General features: G+C 31.1%; 3 protein-coding genes and 1 non-coding gene across 4 annotated transcripts; 1 reads left to right on the top strand and 3 right to left on the bottom strand.

Annotated features, from left to right (window-relative positions):
- Window positions 1-4,642: 4,642 nt before the first annotated feature.
- Window positions 4,643-4,713, bottom strand: TRNAG-GCC. Its single transcript has one exon. It is a non-coding gene; the product is annotated as a tRNA-Gly (tRNA).
- Window positions 4,714-5,968: 1,255 nt separating this feature from the next.
- On the top strand, window positions 5,969-8,955 carry LOC114189713 (WAT1-related protein At5g07050-like). The gene is made up of 7 exons (XM_028078370.1): window positions 5,969-6,594; window positions 6,713-6,775; window positions 6,851-6,967; window positions 7,051-7,285; window positions 7,901-8,059; window positions 8,172-8,323; window positions 8,582-8,955. The coding sequence occupies exons 1-7, from the start codon at window positions 6,374-6,376 to the stop codon at window positions 8,712-8,714; spliced, it is 1,080 nt and encodes a 359-aa protein (XP_027934171.1). The 5' UTR covers window positions 5,969-6,373; the 3' UTR covers window positions 8,715-8,955.
- A 2,064-nt stretch (window positions 8,956-11,019) lies between these two features.
- LOC114189965 (electron transfer flavoprotein subunit beta, mitochondrial) lies at window positions 11,020-14,877 on the bottom strand. The gene is made up of 5 exons (XM_028078695.1): window positions 14,596-14,877; window positions 14,233-14,517; window positions 14,002-14,082; window positions 11,934-12,028; window positions 11,020-11,346 (listed from the first exon to the last, which is right to left on the bottom strand). Exons 1-5 carry the CDS (start codon window positions 14,662-14,664, stop codon window positions 11,121-11,123), a joined length of 756 nt encoding a protein of 251 aa, XP_027934496.1. The 5' UTR covers window positions 14,665-14,877; the 3' UTR covers window positions 11,020-11,120.
- Window positions 14,878-20,996: 6,119 nt separating this feature from the next.
- On the bottom strand, window positions 20,997-22,860 carry LOC114190151 (RING-H2 finger protein ATL16). The gene has a single exon (XM_028078938.1). The coding sequence runs from the start codon at window positions 22,302-22,304 to the stop codon at window positions 21,225-21,227; it is 1,080 nt and encodes a 359-aa protein (XP_027934739.1). The 5' UTR covers window positions 22,305-22,860; the 3' UTR covers window positions 20,997-21,224.
- Between the last annotated feature and the right edge of the window lie 215 nt (window positions 22,861-23,075).

The following is a 23,075-nucleotide window of genomic DNA, read 5'->3' as shown; positions in this document are numbered from 1 at the left end:
TTTTTATTTTTTGAATTTTGTTTGAATTTTTTTTAAATGTCCACGTGTCAACCCAATAGTATGTCACGTGTCAAAGTCAATATTCTATATTCAATTTGGTCCCTATATTTGTTATTTTTGTTCAATTAGGTCCCAATTTTTGTTAACATTAACCAATTTGGTTCTTATCGAAGATGTGACCAAATTTAATTTTTATATCAAAGTTATAATGATGTGAATTTTAATATAGTATATAAAAATATTTAATAAAAAATGTGAATTTTAATATAAAAATTAAATTTGGTTTTAATTTGGAGAGAGATCAAATTGGTTAATGTTAACAAAAATTGGGACCTAATTGAACAAAAATAACAAATAGGGACCAAATTAAATTTAGAACATTGACTTTGACACGTGTTGAGACGTGGACATTTAAAAAAAATTAAAAAAATTTTAAAAAAAATTCAAAAAAAAATCAAAAAAACCACAAAGTGACACGTGACACACTCTTGGATTGACACGTGTACATTTTAAAAAAATTTCAAAAAAATTCAAAAAAAATTCAAAAAAATTCAAAAAAACCACGAAGTGACACGTGACAGTCACTGTTTATTGCTGTTAATGATTTAAACGGTGTTAGCAAAAAAAGACTCAATTGAACAAAATTGACAAAAATTGGAACCTATTTGAATACAAAACCAAAATTAGGACTTATTTGAAAAATTTTGACAAAAATTGTAACCAAAAAGGTATTTTAACTTTTTTTTAATGATGTAATGTGATGATCGAAGTGATGAGTTAAAAATAAAAATAAAAATTGAGTTAAAATATATTTGTCGTTTTCCAAATATGCATGCTCGCTGAGTGGGATTGTCATGTGTAACAGTTCCAAGTAACATGTTTACTGCAAATTCCTAAAACAATTGTGGCAGTTTTGGCAGTTTGTTTAGATAAATTTGTGGCTGAGAAAATACGAAGCATGCAATTGGTGGCATCTTTATGCTATACGAGGAAAGGCACTAAAAAAGGGTTAATGTGATTGCATTATTTTAGTAGAAAAAGTGAAGTGGAATTCAGTATCATCGCCACCACAAAAACATTACTGTACACAGTTGAAAAGAAAGTGGAACATATAGGAAGCACTAATATTTTGCCTACGGTTAACGGGGCCAAACTTCTGCTTCACCAAGATAAGATCATACACCTCTGCATAATAATTGTTCCCACTATGGGAAATAACTATTGCTTTTTTTAAATACCTATATATGTCTAAATCTGTGGTTTGATGTTAAATTAATTATTAAAAATATAAAAGTTTTTATTTTGTTAATAAAATATAAATTTATATATAATTGCATAGTTTAATTGTAGCTTTTAAAAATGACACTGAATCAAAGTAATTTTGATAGTATATTTAAACAATAAATCTTATAGAGAATAATTCATTATCATGGAAATTTTGAATTTTTTATAACAAAATATATTATTAGAGTATGACAAATTTAAATAAATTGAAACTTTAGAACTTTATGAAAGTAATTGGATTATTCAAAATAAAGAATATTAAATTAAAAAAATTAAAATTCTTCAATTTTCAAACTCACATGTTTTATCATAGTAATTCTTTTTCAACTCGATCTTTTGTTTATAGATTATGGACATTAATAAAGAACCAGTATTAAAATTATTAATTTTAGGTTGATGTCGATTAGGATTTCTATTGTTATTGATACAAAATATTTTCTTTTTAGATAGTTAGAAGTATTTTTATTGAGTTTAACCACTATTATTTTTTACTTAATATCAATCAGAATTTTGTAGAAAAATCTACTAAAAAAACTCATATTTCTTGTCAATTTTGTTTTAAAATTTTATTTTTGTAAGAAATACTTATAAATTTTGTTATGAAAAAAATTTGCACAAAATTGCTGCCAATTATTTTGTATAAAATACTTTTCATAATAAATTTTGTAGGAAATACTTATGAATTTTATAATTTTGTAGAAAATAATTACTCATAAAGAAATGACCTGCCAATTAAGATTCTTAAAAAAAAATAACAGAAAAAAGTCTTTTCTTGCATATTCTTTTTAACAAATTTATAAAAAAAATCTCGTATAATATGAGAATTTTTACTAATAAATATTAGGAAAACTATCTTTTAAAAGATGTGCATTATATAATTTGATTCACGTTTTCGTGATGATTTTATCAACTTTTACTGTGATTATATTGCTTTTATTACCAATTCAAATGTTATTATATATCAATAGTTTACTTGATTTATTTTATAAATATTGACTAAGAAAAATTTTAATCGACAATAATTGTTTAACATTTAAATAATTTTTTATATATTTAGTTATATATTCATATATAGTTATATATACATGTACGTGAAGTCCACTTTCTTGTTTTTAAGTCTTGGGTTCAACTTGGTAGGTCCTAGGTCAGTCCATTTATTTCTACTTCAAACAATCTCTTCAACTTTCTCACTCATCACTTTTCTCTTTTTTTTTTCACATGCATCCAGACCCGTTCTCACCCTTTCTTCTCCTTTGAAGTAGAAAGTTGAGCTAGGGCACTGCAAAACTCCTCTCCGAGCTAGTCGAAACCTCCTTTCATGTAAGTTCAATACCCAACCTTGGTTCTGTATAGGGTCTTCTTTATGACTTCATTCTCGTTCTTGTGTTCTCACTTACAACTCTCTAAGTTGTTCGTGGCCTTGGTACTCCTTCCACTAAAGGTTTTCTCATCTCAAGTGTAACTCTTTATCTAAGTAAAGGAGGTTAGGATTTTGCATGTTTTTAAAATATTTTGCTTGTTTTGGTTTTGTTTTTGTGTTGAAGTGCTTGGATGATGGTGTGATAATATGATGTATATATTTTTTGGATGGTTTCTGATGTTGCATGCAAGAATAGGAGAGAAACTGCTATTCTCCCCCAGACGAGAATCCTCTAGCCTAAGCGAGAATAGTATAAAACTCTCCTTTGCCAAGCTACTCTTTGACAAGCTAATGACCCTAGATGACCATGGACTAACCTTGTGCGTGGTAAGATCAAACCTAATTGCAATGGCTCTGTAGAGCAGTATAGATCACCACATATGCAAGCAGCTAATGAATTTGATCTTTTTATATTTATCCATATAATTGAGTTAAAGGATCTTTATTGTTTGTCATCACATGCCTTGTGTGCTTATTGAAATGCCGGTTTAAAAATCTTCTTTTATATATATATATATATATATATATATATATATATATATATATATATATATATATATATATATCGATTCAATGACTCCTGCAGATTTGAAGTACTACTCCGAATTTTCCTTAGCAAGGGTATTCTCATGGCAATATAAGTTCGAAAAGAAAGAACATCCAAACAGACTACCAATATTACAAAAGAATTTCTATGTAAAGTGGTGGGTTAATCCTGCACAGCAGAATTATTCGACTCTTAAGAAAGAAATTTTAGCAATTGTTCTTTGTGTTTCAAAATTTCAATCTGATTTGCTTAACCAAAATTTTTTAATTTGTGTCGATTGTAAATCTGCAAAAGACATTTATCAAAAAAATGTTAAAAACTTAACATCAAAACAAATTTTTGCAAGATGACAAACAATTTTAAGTGTTTATATATATATATATATATATATATATATATATATATATATATATATATATATATATATATATATGATGAAAATTATTTTTATCTCTAGCTTACCCTTTCTCTTTATGTTGTGTTCCTGTTTGGTTTTTTTTTTTTCTTACTACAATGATCACCAATTTTGGTGTGAGCAGATATGGGAGTTTCTGGTGATTGTGTAGGGGTAGTGATGCTGCTGTCTAGTTTATGTGTTTAGTTATTGTTCTTTTTGGGCATCTTTTGAGGCATTGTTGCCTTTGTAATTCCTTCTTCTGTCAGCAATCTTTTGCTAAACTGTTTTTAGTTCTGTTATTGGCATTGTTTTGTGCCTTAAGTTCTCTTTTGCGGTATAATTTGGGATGACTATAATGATTAAGTCTTTATATTTCATCTCTGGTGCTCTAATTATTTATAGTTGTGTGATGCTTCATTTAATAGAATTATTCTATTAATTTGGGATGTTAGAATATACATGAACTTATTCACATTTATTTTTCAATTTTACTATTTAAACTAAAATAATTATTTCATCAATTTTACTTTTTAATTAATTGTTTTTTTTAAATTAAACATTTTTTAATTTGACCCTTTTTTAAACTTAATCATTTTCATAATTATAAAACTACTTACAAAATAAATTAAAACTATTTATAATAAGATAATAAAAATTATTTATGTTTATTTTTATAATTATAGCAATATACAATAATAATAATTTTATTGATATAATATCACTAGTTGATTTTAGTAAGTCTAATGTCATTTATAAAAATAATTTTTCTAATATTTAAACTAGAATTTTCCAACTATACGTTATTTATTTTACTTTTATAATAATAATTTTCAAGTTTCATTAATAATTTTTTTATATAGTTAAACTGCAACTATTAATGTTTGAAAGTAATACTTCTAATTTAAAAGAATTCATACTTTGTAATTAATACATCGACTATTGAAAAATTGAATCATAATAAAAAAGGAAAAGCATAAAAAAAAAAAACTACAAGTGCACCAGCCGGGAATCGAACCCGGGTCTGTACCGTGGCAGGGTACTATTCTACCACTAGACCACTGGTGCTTGTTGTTCAATTTTACTAATTTTGATAAATATTCGATGTATAGCCTATTTTTTTATTACACAAAGATATTAATAAAAGACACTACCTTATTAATGGAATGTTAATCCTAATCTGAATTAAATAATTTTCGTTTCCTTTTTAATTCAAACCTCAGATGGTTTATATATATGTTGCAAATAAAATAAACTTTATGTGCAAAACTTGAAAATTGGTGAAATATATGGTTGATTAATCGTATAATTATTATATAAATAGTAATTAATTTTAGAGACCAAGATAATTAGTTACTTTAGGGATTAATTTAGATATTATTTTATAAATAAAAAATTATTAATTATTAATTTATAAGATAGTTTAAATTAATTATTTATATTTTTCGTTACTAAATGGCTATTATTTTTGTAACGTATCTATTCTTTGGAATTAATCTTTTCTGTTTGTATTCCAAGTGAGAAGGAAAACAATTGGAATGTATTTAAATTACAGAGGAAGAAATAATTTAGAAACTAATAGATATTTATTCTGTTTGAGACTAAATCCAAGTGGTGGTTAAGGATTACTTACATTAGTGACATGTGATCAGGAATAATAAAAATACAAGCAAAACAAGCTTTGACTGGAAACATCACTTCTTAGTAAAACAGTTAACAAAAAGAAATGCAATGATTTAAGAAAATAAAAAAAGTATCCAAATTATTGAATAACAATTATTGTCTCATATATACCGATTCAGTCCATAGCAGGTTTGTTGAATCAAACAACTAAAGAATAATCCCCATCAAAAAAGATGAAAGGACAGACACTGAATTTTGGATTATATACAAATTATAAATAAATTATTAGATGGTATAATCTCCATTAATGCTGTGAGCTATCCTTGCTTTAATAGTGTTTGGTACTGGCCATACAATAAAGTTAATTGCTTTAGATGTTGCGTTTTAGGTAGAAGAAAACCAAAAGTAGTGCTATATTTCCTTTCCTGAAATATCATAATGCATGGCTACATGGAAATTGAATTGCTTTAATAAATTTAATAAAACATCTCAACCCACTGTGGGGCAATTTATTAAAGCACTGAATTATTTTTCCCATATCAGATTAGATCAGTACAAAAATGAATGGGACGTACCATTTTATAAGGGGTCACTGTAGTTTTCAGCCATTGGACCATATAAATTTATCTCGACTATCATATCATTATTGAGTTTTTCAGAATATTTAGCAGTGTAACTTCGTACAAGACATAGTCTCAAACTTAAATTTGAATCAGATTAACGTGTGGGGTGTTTCAGAAATTCCTTGTCAGCAAAACATAGCAGGAAAAAGTGAACAAATTCAGAATTATATTTTGCTTCACGTATGATCTCACTCTACTTCAGCAAGCACAACAAATAAATTAATAAAGAGAATAGTTATAGTTTCGGGTAAGTAAACGTTCAATCAGTATACTTTTGAAAATGATAATATATACTTTTTTTTTTTCTGCTCCAGTATCCATCTAGTTGCGCATTCTGAAGTCATAGTCTAGTCATGAATGTTGAGTACATTTTGTGGGAATTTAATAAAGAACATGATACCGCATCAACTGCAATGAGAATCACATTCAGCAAGCTCATCGGCTATATTTTGAGCTTCTGAATCACATATAGTCATTCAGTAATGGCTAAAGCTATGGAACAACAGAAAAGAGGTTCTGATGTGTTTGTGTTCAGAGAGTTAAAGCCACACCTGTTCATGGTTATAGTTCAGGTGGGATATACCTTATTATATTTCATCACTGAAGCCTCCTTCAATCATGGGATGAGTCCTCATGTCTATGTAACCTATCGCCATATTGTGGCCACGCTTGTTATGTTCCCTTTTGCATACTTTCTGGAGAGGTACATATGTATACACACTTCACTTGTTTCATATCAAATTTTGCATTTTCATTCCTCATCAACTTCAATTTATGCTAACAATTGAGTTTGGTATGATCCTATAACTTTTATCATGCAGAGATGTTAGACCAAAGCTGACATTTGCTCTTCTCATGGAATTTTTTTTGCTTTCTCTGTTAGGGTAAGGACCATGCATGCTTCTAATATTTATAACCTTAGAGTGGAAACTTGATTTGTCTAACATGAAAATTTTCAGGGTTAGTGTAACCCTTAACATGTACTTTGCAAGCCTGAACTACACAAATCCGACCTTTGTTGCTTCCATGGTCAACACCATAGCTTCCCTTACCTTCATTATTGCAGTAGCAATCAGGTTTGCTTAATTCTTCATCGACGTGAATTTAGAGTTATTAAAATACATTTATTTAATCCTTAGAAGAGTTGAGTTATGTGTAGGTTTGAGGTTGTTGATGTTTGGAATCCTCGAGGTATTGCAAAAGTTATTGGGACCATGATCTCCTTAGCTGGTGTTTTGATTATGACCCTGTACAAAGGACCCGTGATGAGAAATTTATGGCGTCCTCTAATCCACATTCGACCGAAAAGTGCTGCTATCACCGAAGACTGGTTAAAGGGTTCGATTCTTACAGTTGCAAGCTGTGTTGCATGGTCTTTATGGTACATTATGCAGGTTTTCACCTTAACTCAAAACTTCTGTCTACATTTTTCACGCCATGCATAAAGTAGTTTCGTTTCTACTTTCTATTCTTATCTATGAAGCAGGGACGCGCCTCATAAAGGAAAATTATCTTTTGAAAACAAAATTTTTGACAAACTTAATGAAGATTCTAAAAATAGAATTAAAGTAGATTAAATTTTTATTTTTCAGTAAAAATAAAATAATAATATAATATTTTTTTGCCTGAATAAGAAAGTTTGTGAAAACTTTTTCAAAAACATTTTGTTAACCTATCATAACTTTCTCATAAATAGTGTCGGTATTCTACACATATAGGATATCAATACTTGTACTTGTAAGACACTTTTAAAAGATTTTTTTACATGATTTCAACACAATATTAATAACCATTGAGAGTTTCAAACTAATATATACGTATATTTGTGTCACAATTTTTATGGTATCTCGTGTTCTATACTTTTTTAAATTTAATCATATCTTCGTTTGTGTGTGAGATATCTGTATCCGTGTCTATATACGGACAACATGGATTCTTATTGGTGTTCTTTTGGTTGTAACTAGAAATTGTGACAATTCTTAGTTTTATCATGTTTTTGTGGAATTCAGGCATCGACTTTGAAAAGATACCCTGCTCAACTCTCACTCACCACGTGGATGTGCTTTGTTGGAGCAGCACAATCAGCTGTTTTTACTGTTATAATAGAACACGACTCTTCTGCATGGACTATGGGGCTAAACATTGACTTGTGGTCCACAATATATGGTGTCAGTATATATATAATACAATAAGCTGTTAAATGAAGTGTATAAAATCTTAGTACCAACAAAAAGGAAGCATAAAATCCATAATTTTAACGATATCAATCATTGATCGCAGGGAGTTGTAGTTGCTGGCTTGATAATCTACATTCAACTATGGTGCACTGAGAAAAGAGGACCAGTTTTTGTCACAATGTTCAACCCTCTTTCTACTATATTGGTGGCAATTCTAGCCTACTTTGTCTTTGGTGAGAAACTTTATTTGGGAAGGTAATAACCGATGCCTTTCAAAATTTACAAAAGAATGCAATTCTGCTAAAGCTGGTTTTAACATGATCGTTTTTTCTTTATCCTAAAAATAGTGAATATTTAGTTAATTTATAGCAGTTTTGTTATTAGGATATAAGGATCTTGATCACATTATCCCTGATTTAAAGCATGCGACACTTACCTAAGGTAGAACATGCAGTAGATAGAATGAGAAATTAACTAATACATTTCTGAAATTTGTTTGTGATGGATGTTCAGCATCATAGGTTCACTCATTGTCATAATTGGTCTTTACTTTCTGTTATGGGGCAAAGAACGTGACCAAGTGGTTTGCATGAAGAGCACAGATAAATCACAGTGCAGTTCTGCAGACCCAGAATGCAGAATGTAGTCAATTTAACAGGAATTGGGAAGAGAACAGAACATGGAAGTCATGAAGCTAGGTTTCTATGTTTTTTTTCGATAAACACTTTTCTGTAAAACCAACAAAGTTTGCTGCTTTCCAATCCTCTCAAGTATTCCTTTTAAAAATCAGATCGTGTTTGTGTTGAAGTAAAAGTTTGTAGCATTAACGTGTGTTTGGAAATGTCCTTTGAAATGCAGAGGAATGAAACATAACTTTTTGTCGTTCATAATTTCTTTTTATAATACAATAATATTACATTCACATAATAAAAATAAATACTTAATGAATGCTATAATAAAATAATAATTTATGAAACTGTAAATAGATATAAGATAAAAATAGAAATGCTAAAAGTACGATGAACCAACCTGAAAAACCATGTCCCTTTACAACAGTATACAGCTTTAACGTATCTTTTCTTTTTAAGTGGTGTTAACTTCTAATTCCATATCAACGTCTAACTACATTTTTATTAAATATTTTAAATTATATTTTAATTTAACATTAAAAAATTGATTGCTAATGTATAATCACTTTTCAAAAGAAATTATAAATAAAGAAGAACAAGTTTTTCTTTTTTTCTTTTTAGACGGATTACATGTGAAGGATCCTAATTAATATATATATATATATATATATATATATATATAAATTAATTAATTAATTAATTTCCTTAAATTTTAATATATTTGTTATTCCAAAATCTTTTACATATGAAAAAAAAAAATTGACGTCTATTAGACAAGTTTGTATGCCTAGCGGTGAATAACCAAATTAAGTATGGAAATATTTTTTCGTTGTCTAAATACTTTTCACAAGACCCCACCTTATAAAACTTTTTTATTCCTTTCTTAACCATTTAAAACTTTCAAATTTAAGGAATGGCCACAACTATTGTAATTGACTAGTAAAGTACCATGAAGGAAAGGTCAAAGTATTTCACTATAAAAAAATGGGTAATTATTTACAAACAAAATATATATAGATAATATAAAAAATTAGTTCATAATATATTTGTTTTTTGAATTTTTTAATAATTATCGATGACCAAAATTTGTTTATAATTATTAATTAAAATTCATCAATAAATATCATAATTAGATCTTCTTTCTCGTCCACTTCTTTGTTTTCTTTCTTTTCATCTCTTCTTTTTTCCTTCCTCCTCTACCACCATTATCATTAGTATATATCTTTAGCAGATTATGGAATGAGAATGTATCAAACGGAATAAACAACTCAAATATTAACATGAAATGTATAAAAACATAATTAAATTAAAATGACTATATCAATTAATTTTTAAAAATTTATCTAAATTTCAGAGATGGACAATTTGTAATTTTGCATTAAAGGAACTAAAAACATACTTAATCATATAATTAGTACTGACAATTTAATAGACAATGGTGCATAACAAAAATGTAAAAAAAAAAATTATGATATATTTTAACAAATTATTTTATTAATAAATAAAAATGTTTCATTATTAAATTTATTTTAAATCTCGAAAACCCTTAAACCATTTTCAATAAACTCTAACTCGTACTTTTTAAAATTATGTTGTAGACTATAAACTTAATTTAATTTTATAAAATTAAATTATAAAATTAAATTTACACTTACTTTATATATATATATATATATATATATATATATATTATAAATTAACTTTATTTTTAATTAAATGGGACTTTCGACACCTCTCAAATAGTACGACAAAAAAAAGACCTTCCAAAATTCGACAAAAACACATGAAACTAAATTTCATGTGTTTTTGTCGCCAAAGATACCAAATATAGTTGGGAATTTGGTTCTCCGAATTCTGAATTCCCTACTGCTATAGTGATCCATATTAGTGTGAAAAACAGAATAACTAGGAGTTTACTAAGATAATATCTTTTAAAACATTATTTCTGAAAAGAAAAAAAAATCTATAGTGGAACTAACTAGATTGAATTCTTCAATTTTACAAATTATTTTTGAATTTTAGTGGTTCAGAAACAAGTTGACATTACGTTACAATTTATAAATCAAACTGTGGATTTCTTTTCCTGTGATTAGATGCTCATCTCTGGGATAATGTAAATGCAAAAATGCATTTAACAGTGGCACCAGTGTTTCTCATATTTTAATAGAAAATGACTACCAATCAGGAAAAGTTGATTTTTGTTAAGGAAATAACTATTGCCGAAACTCTTGCTATAATATAATGTGATTTTCTTTTTCATATAGTTGATTCTATATTCAATTCAAACTATTTCAATTTTACTATAAATAAAGTAAAAAGGAACACTATTTTAACTTATCGTGTTATTTGATGAAATATATAAGAATGTCGGATCATGATTATTCATCTTTTATTGAGAAGTAACTGGGGTAAACAGAGAATAATCAAATGACATTAGCCTCATTTTTTAGTTTGTCGATAAGCTCATCCACAGATGAAACAATAACCCCTGCTTTTCTCTTGGGAGGTTCTGTCACTTCAACTATCTCCAAATCAGATTTTATTTCCACATTCAACTCCTCCGGAGTGAATTTTTTTATGGGTTTCGACTTTGCTTTCATTATGTTCGGAAGAGTAGCATACCTTGGTTGATTCAATCTCAGATCGGTGCTGCATGAAGAAAAGAGATAATCTTGTAAGAATAATCACGAAACTTGATATAGTTGCATCATAAGGATGCGCATCCCAGGGAAATTTCAAGAATAGTTATGAATAGATCAAAATTTGAAGATGACACAGTGACTTTGATATGTTAAACAAGAAACAATTCATGTTTGCATTCAGAAATTTGGTAAAGGGTACAATATTTCATACCACACTTGTGATTTCAAACACTCCCATGCTAAACAATACAGAAAATAAAACGAAAACTACAACCTTACAATTAACATGATATTCCTTCTTTTCAATCACATGCATACAAACCAGCAATATTAGTCAAAGAGAAAGCTTTTCTTACGAATTTAGGGAGAAGTTAGTTTATAAAAGATTTTACGTTGCTTCATGATCCAGTAAGCTATTTGAAATTTAGTTATGAAAGAAATGAAAAGAAAATTGAAAATAAATGGGTTTTAGGTCACCACCATGTGATAAAGGTAAACCCAGATGACAGCAAGTATAAAAAGGTAAGGCTTCTTAGAAATATAGATAGGGTGTATACAACATTCTTTTAAAACATAAAAGAATATGACACTCACGTTATTACTGCTGGTAAATTCAGACGCACAGTTTCTATACCATCATCAACCTCTCTGTCCACTGTGGCAACCCCTTTCTCTTTGTCGAGGACAACCTACTGGAAAGCAGCAGTTAGTTATAAAATAATTTAATCAGAAGAAAGAACATGTTCTATATGCCTACATAACGAAAAATTAATAAATTCTACCACATGAAAACTTGATTACTCTAATTCAAATCAAGCAAATGACCGGGTATCCTTCCAAGAAAATCAAGTGCCAAATAAAGAGATTTTTTTCTGAAAGCAGTGGCTAAGTAACTTGATCAATAATTTTTGTTACCAAACAGTTTGACACAAGAAACAACAATGACCAAATTCTAAACTACTTTTGATAGAAAAATTGGGTGAAAGGATGGCACAAGGTCTGATCTTACAAGGAATCTAGGATAAGTTCAATCAATATTCAAGAATATTGAAGAGGTAACTTTACGATGGTTCTCATAAATAACCCAGCCCCCTGCTTACTATTAAAGTCTGATTTCAAGCTTGCCAAATGAGCATATTTAGAAAGCATATCAATGACCACCATGATGAGAGTATGCCCATTTGAAGAAGGGAGGCCAATGATGAAATCCATGGCCACATCTTCCCATATTTGAGTTGGAATGGGTAATGGTTGAAGCAATCCAGATGGTAGTGTTGTATTGTGCTTGGCCTGTTGGCAAATGAGACAATTTTGCACAAATTCCTTGATGTCTTTTTGCATACAATGCCAATAAACTTGAGCTGTGATTCTCTGCAATGTTCTAGTGAAACCAGAGTGTCCACCCAACAATGTACTGTGGAACTTCTGTAGAACTTTATGCACCAGATTATGTCCCTTGGGTAAAACTAATCTATCCAATATAGTAATTTATCTGAAACTGAGTAATGTGGATTAGGAGGAGTGTTCTGTAAACAGATCTGCATAATTGTATGCAATTGCAGGTCTGATGCAAGAGCTTCCCTTAGCCTGTGTTTGTTTGATCTCATTTGCTGTTTGAAGGGAAAGGTTTGATGTCATTTGCTGTTTGAAGGGAAAGGGGAAGATGGATTTGAAGCTGGAAGTAGCTGGAGTTGAGAATGAGATAGTACCATCAAGAAGGATCTAGAAAGAGAATCAACAACCACGTTCTCTTTTCCACTCTTTTCCAGGTTTATACTCAATGGTGAAGTCATTCCCAATCAATTTGTGCAACCAATTCTATTGTTCAGGTGTATGACATCGTTGTTCCTGAGAGATCTGAGGCTTTTTTTATCAGTCTTAATGAAAAATAAGCAATAGGATGTTGTTGTTGACTCAGGACAACACCTATACCCACCCTGAGGCATCGGTTTCCAAAGTGAATGGTTTTGAAAAATCAGGTAAAACTAAGACTAGTGCCTTGGTAATAGCATGCTTGAGCAAGGAGAAGGCTTCGTTTGCTCTGCTCCCCATAAAAGTTTATCCTTCTTGAGCAAATTAGTCAAGGGTGCAACAAGTACTGCATAAGATTGGATAAATTTTCTATAATAACTGGTGATAACATCTTAGATTTAGGCTTTGAAAATCCCCAAACCATGGTTTGTGGAAAAGCTACTACTAAGTTCTTCGTTCTAAAACGTTGGAGCTTTCCCACAAACCACTACTATCTGGGGTGGCGACAGAACCAAGCATGCTATTAGCGGTTGGTTTGTCATGTACACATACCCAACTTAACATGTCATGTATATACCCATCCTAAAATAAAATGAAGAAAGGAAGTCCTATGACTAACGCCTAATGACTTCACAAAGGCATCAATAATCCTATTCTAGATGGGCAGGGCAGTGATAAATAGTAGGAAAAAAAAATGAGAAAACCCAACCAACGTCACTGCATTTGAAGGAACCCATTTGATGTTCAAAGAAAAACATTTAGCTTTGACCAAATTGGGAAGAATGGAGGACAGAAACAGTAAAATAATCTGATTACAGTGCATTAAAATGACAAGTAACTTAGCACATCACAGATAGTCATGAAGACATTGTTTACTAATTATGCAGATGATGAAATGGACAACGCTAACCTTTGAAGCAAAAGTCCCTTGAGGCCAGTTGAGGAGTCCTGCTACCATCTGCCCTGTCTGATTGCAATCATCATCGATAGCCTGTAAAAAAAAATAGCAAGAACACTTTATAGAGAACAACACAAGTTGAAACAACAATTTCTACTCTAATAATTGATCTGCAGAACACCCGCACAAACAAAAACCTGAATTTCCACAAATAGAAGGAAAGGATAACAGTAGTAGTAATACCTGCTTGCCAAGGATGAGAAGATCGGGCTTCTCAATCTCCACGAGCTTTCTGAAGATTTTGGCAACCGAAAGAGGGAACAGGGAAGCAGTGGACTCGACGTGGATGCCTCTGTTAGCTCCCATGGCAAGACCCGTTCGGAGAGTATCTACGCATTGAGAGGGTCCGATGCTGACAGCGACAACCTCGGAGGCCAAGCCAGACTCTCTGATGCGAAGGGCCTCTTCCAGGGCAATCTCGCAGAAGGGGTTCATCGACATTTTCACGTTCTGGGTCACCACCCCCGTCTGCAAAGCGGCGTCGTGTTGAGCCAAATTGGGAGCGGAAAGAAAAAAAAAAGGTGAGCTTGTGAGTGAGTTTCTTACCTTGTCGGGCTTGACCCTGATTTTGACGGCGTAATCGACGACTCGCTTGACGGCTACCATTATCTTCATTGTGATGGGTTGAAGATGCGGTGTGTGCGTTTAGGAGTGGAGGTGGAGATGATATATAGAAGAAGGAGAGTGCATGTGCTGTGTTTGCTGTACCAACTGCAAACTAAACAAACAACACAGTTTAATCCGAGATGAACACCAACATGGTCGAAGCTGATGTTTTAGATGTTACTTTTCAAATTAAAAGTAGGGTTTTGCTTAATTTCACAGTAAAAAATAGTACACTTGTTATTCTCAGTATAGCTTTCCTAACTCAATGATAATATATATATATATATATATATATATATATATATATATATATATATATATATATATATAAGTTACTAGAATAAAAAAACATTTTTAATTTATAAAATTAAAAAAAAAACAAGTATTTTATCTTATAACATAAACATCAATCTTTAGTTGAACTTAATGTTTTATCCAAAAAGACTTCTGAGTCATCAGAACGGAATAACTAAATTTTATTGGAGAATCATGCTGGAAACATTATTTAAAGAGGTATAATTTGAATCAGTAAATTATTAGTCATGTTTTAAAAAAATATATTTGAATGATAAAAGGCTTGCAATGGCTTTCCCAGAAATAAATTAATGTTCTATAAATAAGTAAATTTGTGTATTTATTAAGAATATGTTAAATTACAGAAACAATTATTTTTCAGTATATTAAACATAAGTTCATTAATAAATTAAAGTTACAAAACTTTTCTTTTATGTAAATATATTAAAATTAAAAAGTTAGAGAAAAGAAAGATAATTCAATTTTTATTCTTATAGTATGTAAAATATAAATACGAGATTTGACACTAATGTAATGGAATGTGATCTCACGTTGTTAATATCTTACTTAATAGATAAATCTAATCAATAAAATATCACAAAATTATAATAAATTAGAGTAATAATATAAGTATATCAGAATTAACTTATTACAGTTTTCCGAAATATACTAGAACAGAAGTATCATAGACACAAAATAATGTCATAAACATAGACTAAACATGAAATAGTTGTTTAAAAGGATTGCTCACAGAACAAAGAATTTCAAAATAACAGTTCATCAATGTATGCTCAAAGAGCATGATCCAACACGCCTAACTAGACAACATCTCCATCACCATAGTGATCAATAAGGGTCTTCATATTTGCTCACACCAAAATTTGGTGATCCTTGCAAAGGAAAAAACCAACAAGAAATCAGACGCAAAGAGAAAAGAATGGTAAGCTAATAAAAAAATAATTTTTAACATATAAATGAACAAACAATTTATTAAACAGATTGTGAATAGAGGCAAAAACAAAAACAGTAAGCACACAAAGCATGTGATTGCAAGCAATAAAAGACCCTCTAACTTCATTATTAGGATACATGTAATGAGATCGGATTCACTGGTTCCTTGCACTTGTGGTGACCTCTACTGTTTTGTAGAGTCATTGCCAATGAGTTTCACCCTACCAAGCATAAGGTTAGTCAATGATCATCTAAGGTCATTATCTTGCCAGAGACTAGGATCTCCTGCTACTCTCACCACTTGAACCAGTATATTCTATGTGAGTCTAACTAATTCATTAGAGTGTTAGGCTGTAGCCTTGCTTGAATCCATATTCCATTACATACATACAAACACCACCATAAAATTTCCCTAAGAGACTCATGGAATTATGTCTAGCTCATACCATATACATATTTTCACACATCCATTATCATTTCATACCAAGCATAGAAAAATCTTAGCCTCATTATATCACATAAAACATACATGGTATCTTACTTCATGCTTGAAGTTAAATCACTCAATCGTGGAGACAAACAACCAAATCAGAGAAGAGAGCAGCAATAAAGCACATCCTTGCACCAGTCTCGCTCAAGCTGGAAGTCTTCGCTTAAGCGACAGAAGTTCTCTCGCTTAAGCTAGGCATTCTCACCCGGACGAGAGCTCGAACAGTGAGCACTATCATGTTTTTGCAAATTTTGGTTTACGTGGGCCATTCTTGCATGAACGAGATTTCTCTTCGCCTAAAACTGAAGCTCCTTGCTTGAGCTACAACTCGAGCAGAAGCAGAATTGAGTTTCTGCTACTCTCACTTTGGCGAGAGTTGCTTGTTTGGACGAGATTAACAAGTTTTTCATATATTCGCACATGTAGACCCAAAAACTCAAGCAACACCACACCCAACTCATTTTCATACAATGTGAACATCAAACAGGCATTGGAAGCATGATACAGAAACTAGAAAACATGCAAAATTTATAAAAAAGCTTTAAATCCTAGCTTCCCTTACATTGACATATGTTAACCCATCAAACAAGCTCCAACAACAAAGCACCACAGCACGACTACTACTTAAGGAGTTGACAACCAAGAGCAAGAAAAATAGTGAGGTCTATGATCACGAATCAGGAACAACCAATACTTGGAACATGAAAAGAAAGGAAAAGAAAGAGAGTTTTGTTCAACTTACATGGAGGAGGAACGTTGGAGGAGGGTCTTGCAGCTTCCATAGCTTAGGTCCAACTTTAGAAAGAGAGGAAAAAAAGTGAGATATTTTAGGTTGGAGAGACATAACGGAAAGTAAGAACAACTGAATAGGTTTATGGGAATACATGTGACTGACTATGGGTCTTTACTCATTAAAGTTGAGCCCATTAACTAAAAAAAGAGTAGCCTTGCATTTAATTTCCTCGACAATCGATAATATGAGTTTAAATTTTTTTTTCATAATGGATAGGTGTTATTACTTCAAAATATTTTTTAAAATTAAATACTTTTTACAAAATATATTCAATTTTTTTTTTATTTCCTTACATGCATTTTTTTGTTTTAGAGGTAATCCCGACTAAGATTAAGATACGGTGAAATGTTAAATGTGAATAATCTTAGTTTGTCCTATTGGGTTGGGAGATATTGTTTTAGTAGACTTGATTCTTTTTCGGTAGATGATTTTAGTATTAAAATTATAAATATGCTGCCTTGTGAATGAAATTTATTAAATCATTTTAGAGAATATGTATGGTATGTTAAAATTTAAAATTTAAAAGAGATTGATGAAAGTTATAATAGTTTACGATGATAATGAATTAGTAGACATTTAGAATTCTGTATTATGTTTGGGTCCAAAAGAAGGAACAATGCAAGAAAGGAGTGACGTGTAGAAGTTGGTAGCGCGCAATTGATCTTATCCAACGCTTTAGCTTAGCGCTTATCTCATTCATTACGACAAACATGACACGGCTTCCATCTCTATCCCATGCTTTTAATAATCAAATGAAAGGAAGATAAAATAAACTAAAATTTGATTTCTCAATTTGGTAAAAGAGACAGAAATAAATATAAAGTTCATAAACATATATGATCTATTTGAAAAACTATAATTTCGATGGTTACTAGTTTAATTTTTAATATATATATATATTTATATATATATATATATATATATATATATATATATATATATATATATATATATATATATATATTTAAAAGATACTGTGTAGGAATAAATAAATATCACACTACGATCCAATTAGTACTATGCAATAAATATATTGGTTATGAATATATTTACTAATTACTAGTTTTCCTCTGTTTTTTTTAGACAAAAAAAAAGACAATAATAATTAGTATATTTTAGAAAATGTATATGCGAAAGACTCAAGAGAGAATGGGTCAAATTAAAAACTGTAGAAATAAAATAAGAAGGCAATTGCTTCCTGGTCATTTCGTTCTGCACCTTCCTTTTATTCTTCTTGCACCCCTATAAAACCTTTAATCCCAAAATACTCTTCATTAAAATACTCATCACTGAGTCAGTGCAAGGTGATTGGGGTTGAGAAATTGCAGAGAAAGGAGGGGATTGAAAAGAAGATAATTTCGTGGAGGTGACGGGGGATTAAGAGGAGAAATTTAAAGACCAAAATAAATTATTAATTATACAATCCGAAAATTCTTTTTCTTAACAATTTTTGGCAATTCACAATTTTTTTTTTAAATATGATATCTGAATTGCACAAGTAGTTTTTACTTTTCGATTATATAATTAAAAATAAAAAAATGGAAAGTTTCTTTAATGTACGGGTGCAGAAGAATGATATGGAGGTGGACGAAGAAACTGACGTGTGAATGTCATCTAATCTGTTATCATATAGTCCAACGTTACTGATACTCAATACAATAAGAAAGAAAGGCCTCTGAAGCCCAACTATAACCTTAATAAATATGAGAAACAAAATAAATAACCAAATTATGGAAAGGTGTTTCTTCCTAAATGTCATCCCATCAAATTTCTTCATACATCTTATTATTATTGGTTTTCGGAGATTTTGATCCATAATAGAATGATCATAATAGAATGATTGTTTTTCCGACAAAACCCACCGAATGTCTACGGAATTTTGTTAGAATAAGTTTTAACTTGATTCTGATATTATGTTAGAAGTGAATTTTAAATCTAACTCAATCCTACAAAACTCAATTTAAGGTGAAGATTGCATCCATTTATATATTATGAATTAATTTTATCTCTAATTGATTTGGAACTTCCAATATATATTTTAAACTCACTCACATTTGGAGGGAAGGGAAAAATGAATAGAGAAAGAATATAATTTAATATGTTTTACTAAAAAAATAAGAGAAGTAAAATTAAAAAGTAATAAAGGTTCCTCGTTATTTTATTTATTCAACTTTTCATTTATTTTCATTATTTTATCACTTTCCTTGTTTATTCAATAAAAACTTAAAATTTTGACGTTACTTTTGACTCATTTAGTTTCATTATTTTATTTTGAATGTTACACAATTTGATGGGACTCTTTCCATACTTGCAGTAGTCATACCAAAAAGGGTTGTTTTAGGAACATGTCCAATTACTGGAAGAGTTTTAGGAAGCGTGTATGGGAGGCGATTCTAGGGATTATTATTCTTATGCATTGTTGTTTTTGGTAGAATATTCTTACACACTGAAAAAGCAAGTGAAATTTCTGACAGAGGAAAAGAAAAGGCAAGTGGAATTGAGAGAAAATGATATCAAATCTTGCATTCACTGTGTGGTCTTATTCCAAGAACATTTTTTTAAATAAATACACACACAGAAGAGAAAATGTTGAGCTGATTTGAAAAAACACAGAGACAGTGAGGCCCCATGAAATAGATGATTATATTTTTCTGTTTTTGGGATTACCTTCTTTAAACTTTTGGTTGTGTTTTTTCTCCCTTCCCTTTTTGACAAAGATGTAGCATCTCACGGGTTCCTCAAGTGTGCAGCAGATCTTGTACCTCTGCCCATGCTTACGTGCACATGGCCTTCAAAGACACCACCACTTTGGGGGACTCTGTTATCAGAAAAACATAGCAGAGAGTAAAATAAGAGGTAAAAAAACTTCATATCAATGTTTCAATTTTTTCCTGTAATCGATCTTGAGAAATTACTATGTGCGGACAAATGTTTGGTTGGGCAAAATCATAACTACAATGATGATTGATGAACTACTACCACCAATAAATTTGGATGTTCCTTCATTAGTTAATATAATATTTCAACCGCAAATTAATGATTGATTCTTACAAGCTGGAAACTGATGAAACTGTGGAACAAAAACCATCACCAAACCAACCAAATATGACCAAACTTATCTTTCCATCCACCAGCATTACAACACACACAGTGTGTACAAAATTATAATTTTGGTGGGTGAATATTATTTATCAATGGAAAAAGAACCCCCACCCTCCCCCTTCTATTAAAATAAACCTTGGGACACCTTCACCTGTCTACTTCATATTCAACCTTGGATTCTCCATTTTGGTAATTGCTCCACTTTGATTTCCATTTGTTTTACTTCTTTTCCTACTATTATTTTTACTTCAAACCCATACTAACCTTTTGCTTTTGAGAAATTTTAAAAAAAAATTTTAGTAGTCTCAACTCAAATAGATTAGAGATAAAAGATCAATTTTCATTGTATAACTGAGTTCAAAACTTATTTCACAAGTTATTTTTGTGGAACTAAATTAAATTTAAAGTTCAATTTTTAAGGTTTCCTCGGATGTGAAGATGTGAGTTGAAAGTTCGATAAAATTAATTTCAACTTACATTGTAGATTTAAGTTAAGCATGAAATCCGATTCAAAATAACTTTTTTTTTTTCAAAAGTAATAACATGGGTGTTTTTTAAGAATGTACAGTTACCTTAATCGTAACTAAGCACAAACGTGCACTTAATTGATCCAAAATGGAAAAGTATTTTTCTTTATAGAAAGCTATTCTGTGATGATTTCTGCAATGATGCTCACTATCATATCTCCTTGTCGTGTGAAACAACCAGACCGAACCACAACACTATGCCATTTTACACACTCAGAAACATACAAATACAGCAATAATGGTTTCAAGTTAAAATTAAATGCAATTGAATATTTGTGTGTCATACAATCCTATGACCTGTTCATCATCTAACATAGTAACATCTCTATCTCACAAAAAAAAAAAAAAAAAAAAACTAAGAAACTTGCAAGTTGCAAACATAATGGAAAGAGGGGAGGAGAAAAGAGAAATTTCAGGGTTCCAAAGAAACAGGTTGCACAGAACTCCTGGATCTACTTCCATGTCCGAAGGAAAAGAATGATCTCTTCACTCTATTGCTACCACCACCACCACTGCACCCTTCAGTGGTGCTGACTTCATTCACTTGCCTGTTCTGCAGCCTCAGAGCTTCTTGAACTGCTAAATAGAACTGTCTATCCCCTGATGAATCCATGGAGAAAGACCTTCTGATTGGTTGCACTGAAAACTGCTTATCTTTTGCTCTGATATCAATACACTCATCTCCCATGCTTGTCACCTTATGCAGTTTCATTGCTTTCTTCTGCACATTTCCTTGTTCCAATTTCCTTGGTGTACAAGAACGCATAACAGATGTTGGTGATGGTAACTCCAAACCATTTCCTCTCTCTTGCAAATTCTGGCTTCTGTCATGGATATTGCCCAATTCAATTACAACAAAATCTTCATCTCTTCCAATGAGGTTTTCCCTGGGTGGAGTTTGATCCGGAGGGGAAGAAGATCTTAGGGCAAGAAGCTGCTCCACGTGGAATCTGCTTGTCAAGGAAATGCTTGTTCTGCACAGAGGGCAATTGGCATTGCTCTGAAGCCAAACATCTATGCAATCAATGTGAAACACATGACTGCAATTTGGTATAATCCTGAGCTTCTCCTCTTCTTGAAACTCATTCAAGCAAACAGCACATTCCCCAGATTCTCTATCGTCCCCTCGTGTCTTGTATTGAATCACAGGGATTAACCGGATCATTGCCTCATCTAGTCCACGCGCTTCTGTGCCTGGTGAGTACATTGGTGATGGATCTTCACGCCTTCTAGACGGAGAGAAACGTCTTAGAATATCGATTCTGTGCCAGTTGAGGCAGCATTTGATCACAAAGATGTAGTAGCTCACAAGCAAGAAAGCCGTGGCCATTATTCCTATTATGGCAATCGCAATGATGGGAAAACTGGTGCTAGAAGAGTGCTGGTGAGGATGAAAGAATGAACCCCCTGGACTTGTGACCGGAGAAAGTGGTTCTGATTGTGAAACATGTTGTGAGACATAAATCAAGTATCTTCTGCTTGCAAGATCCATACCAGATATCAAAGACAAAAATGCAGACCAATTGGTTCTCTCAGATCTTGAACACAAGCAAAAGACATGAATAGAATGAGTCCCCTATGTAAGAGTTTAGGTTGAGAATAAATATCACCTTTTTGAAAATCTAAAGCTTGTGTACTGTGTAGTACTTGAGGTAAGTTATGATTGTTATCAAGTAGAAGATGGGAGTGAACAGAGTAAACGAGTGAAGCACTTGGCTGTTAAGTTGCTATCAAACAGGGAGAAAAAACAAGTTTTGAAAAAAGATGGATGAGGAGAGAATTGAAAGCAGATTCAAGACTATTAAAGCAATGAAAAATGGAGGAGTATGAAGGGGGGAGATAGGAAACCTAGATGGTGTTTAAATGAGGGTGGTGTGGTGAGGGTGAGGTGGACAAGACATTAAGGTCTTAAAATTGAATGAAAATGTTGACAAAAACCTGTGTTTCTTTATTAAGGTTGGAGGGTGGAGTCTTAGCTCAGACTACGTAGTTGGTGAATTTCTCAGAGGTTCACAGAGAGTTAGGCTAGAAAATTGTTCAAGTGTCTTGGACACTGTTCCTATTATATTTTACGTAACAGCAGCGTATGATCCAATTTAAAAATCAGAGACTTTAAACAGTGTATGAGGGTTCATGAACAGTGATAGGGTCCAAGAAGGACCAATGCACCATGTGTTTAATGCCATAAGCATCCAATCATAAATGATTGAATAGTTTAAATATTTCAGAATTGTATATGTACAAGCATTAGTTATACTCTGTT

The sequence above is a fragment of the Vigna unguiculata genome, chromosome 7 (genome assembly GCF_004118075.2).
Source record: "Vigna unguiculata cultivar IT97K-499-35 chromosome 7, ASM411807v1, whole genome shotgun sequence".
Classification (NCBI taxonomy): Eukaryota; Viridiplantae; Streptophyta; class Magnoliopsida; order Fabales; family Fabaceae; genus Vigna; species Vigna unguiculata.
Note: the sequence above shows the minus strand (reverse complement) of the source record. Positions and strands in the feature narration are given on the sequence as shown.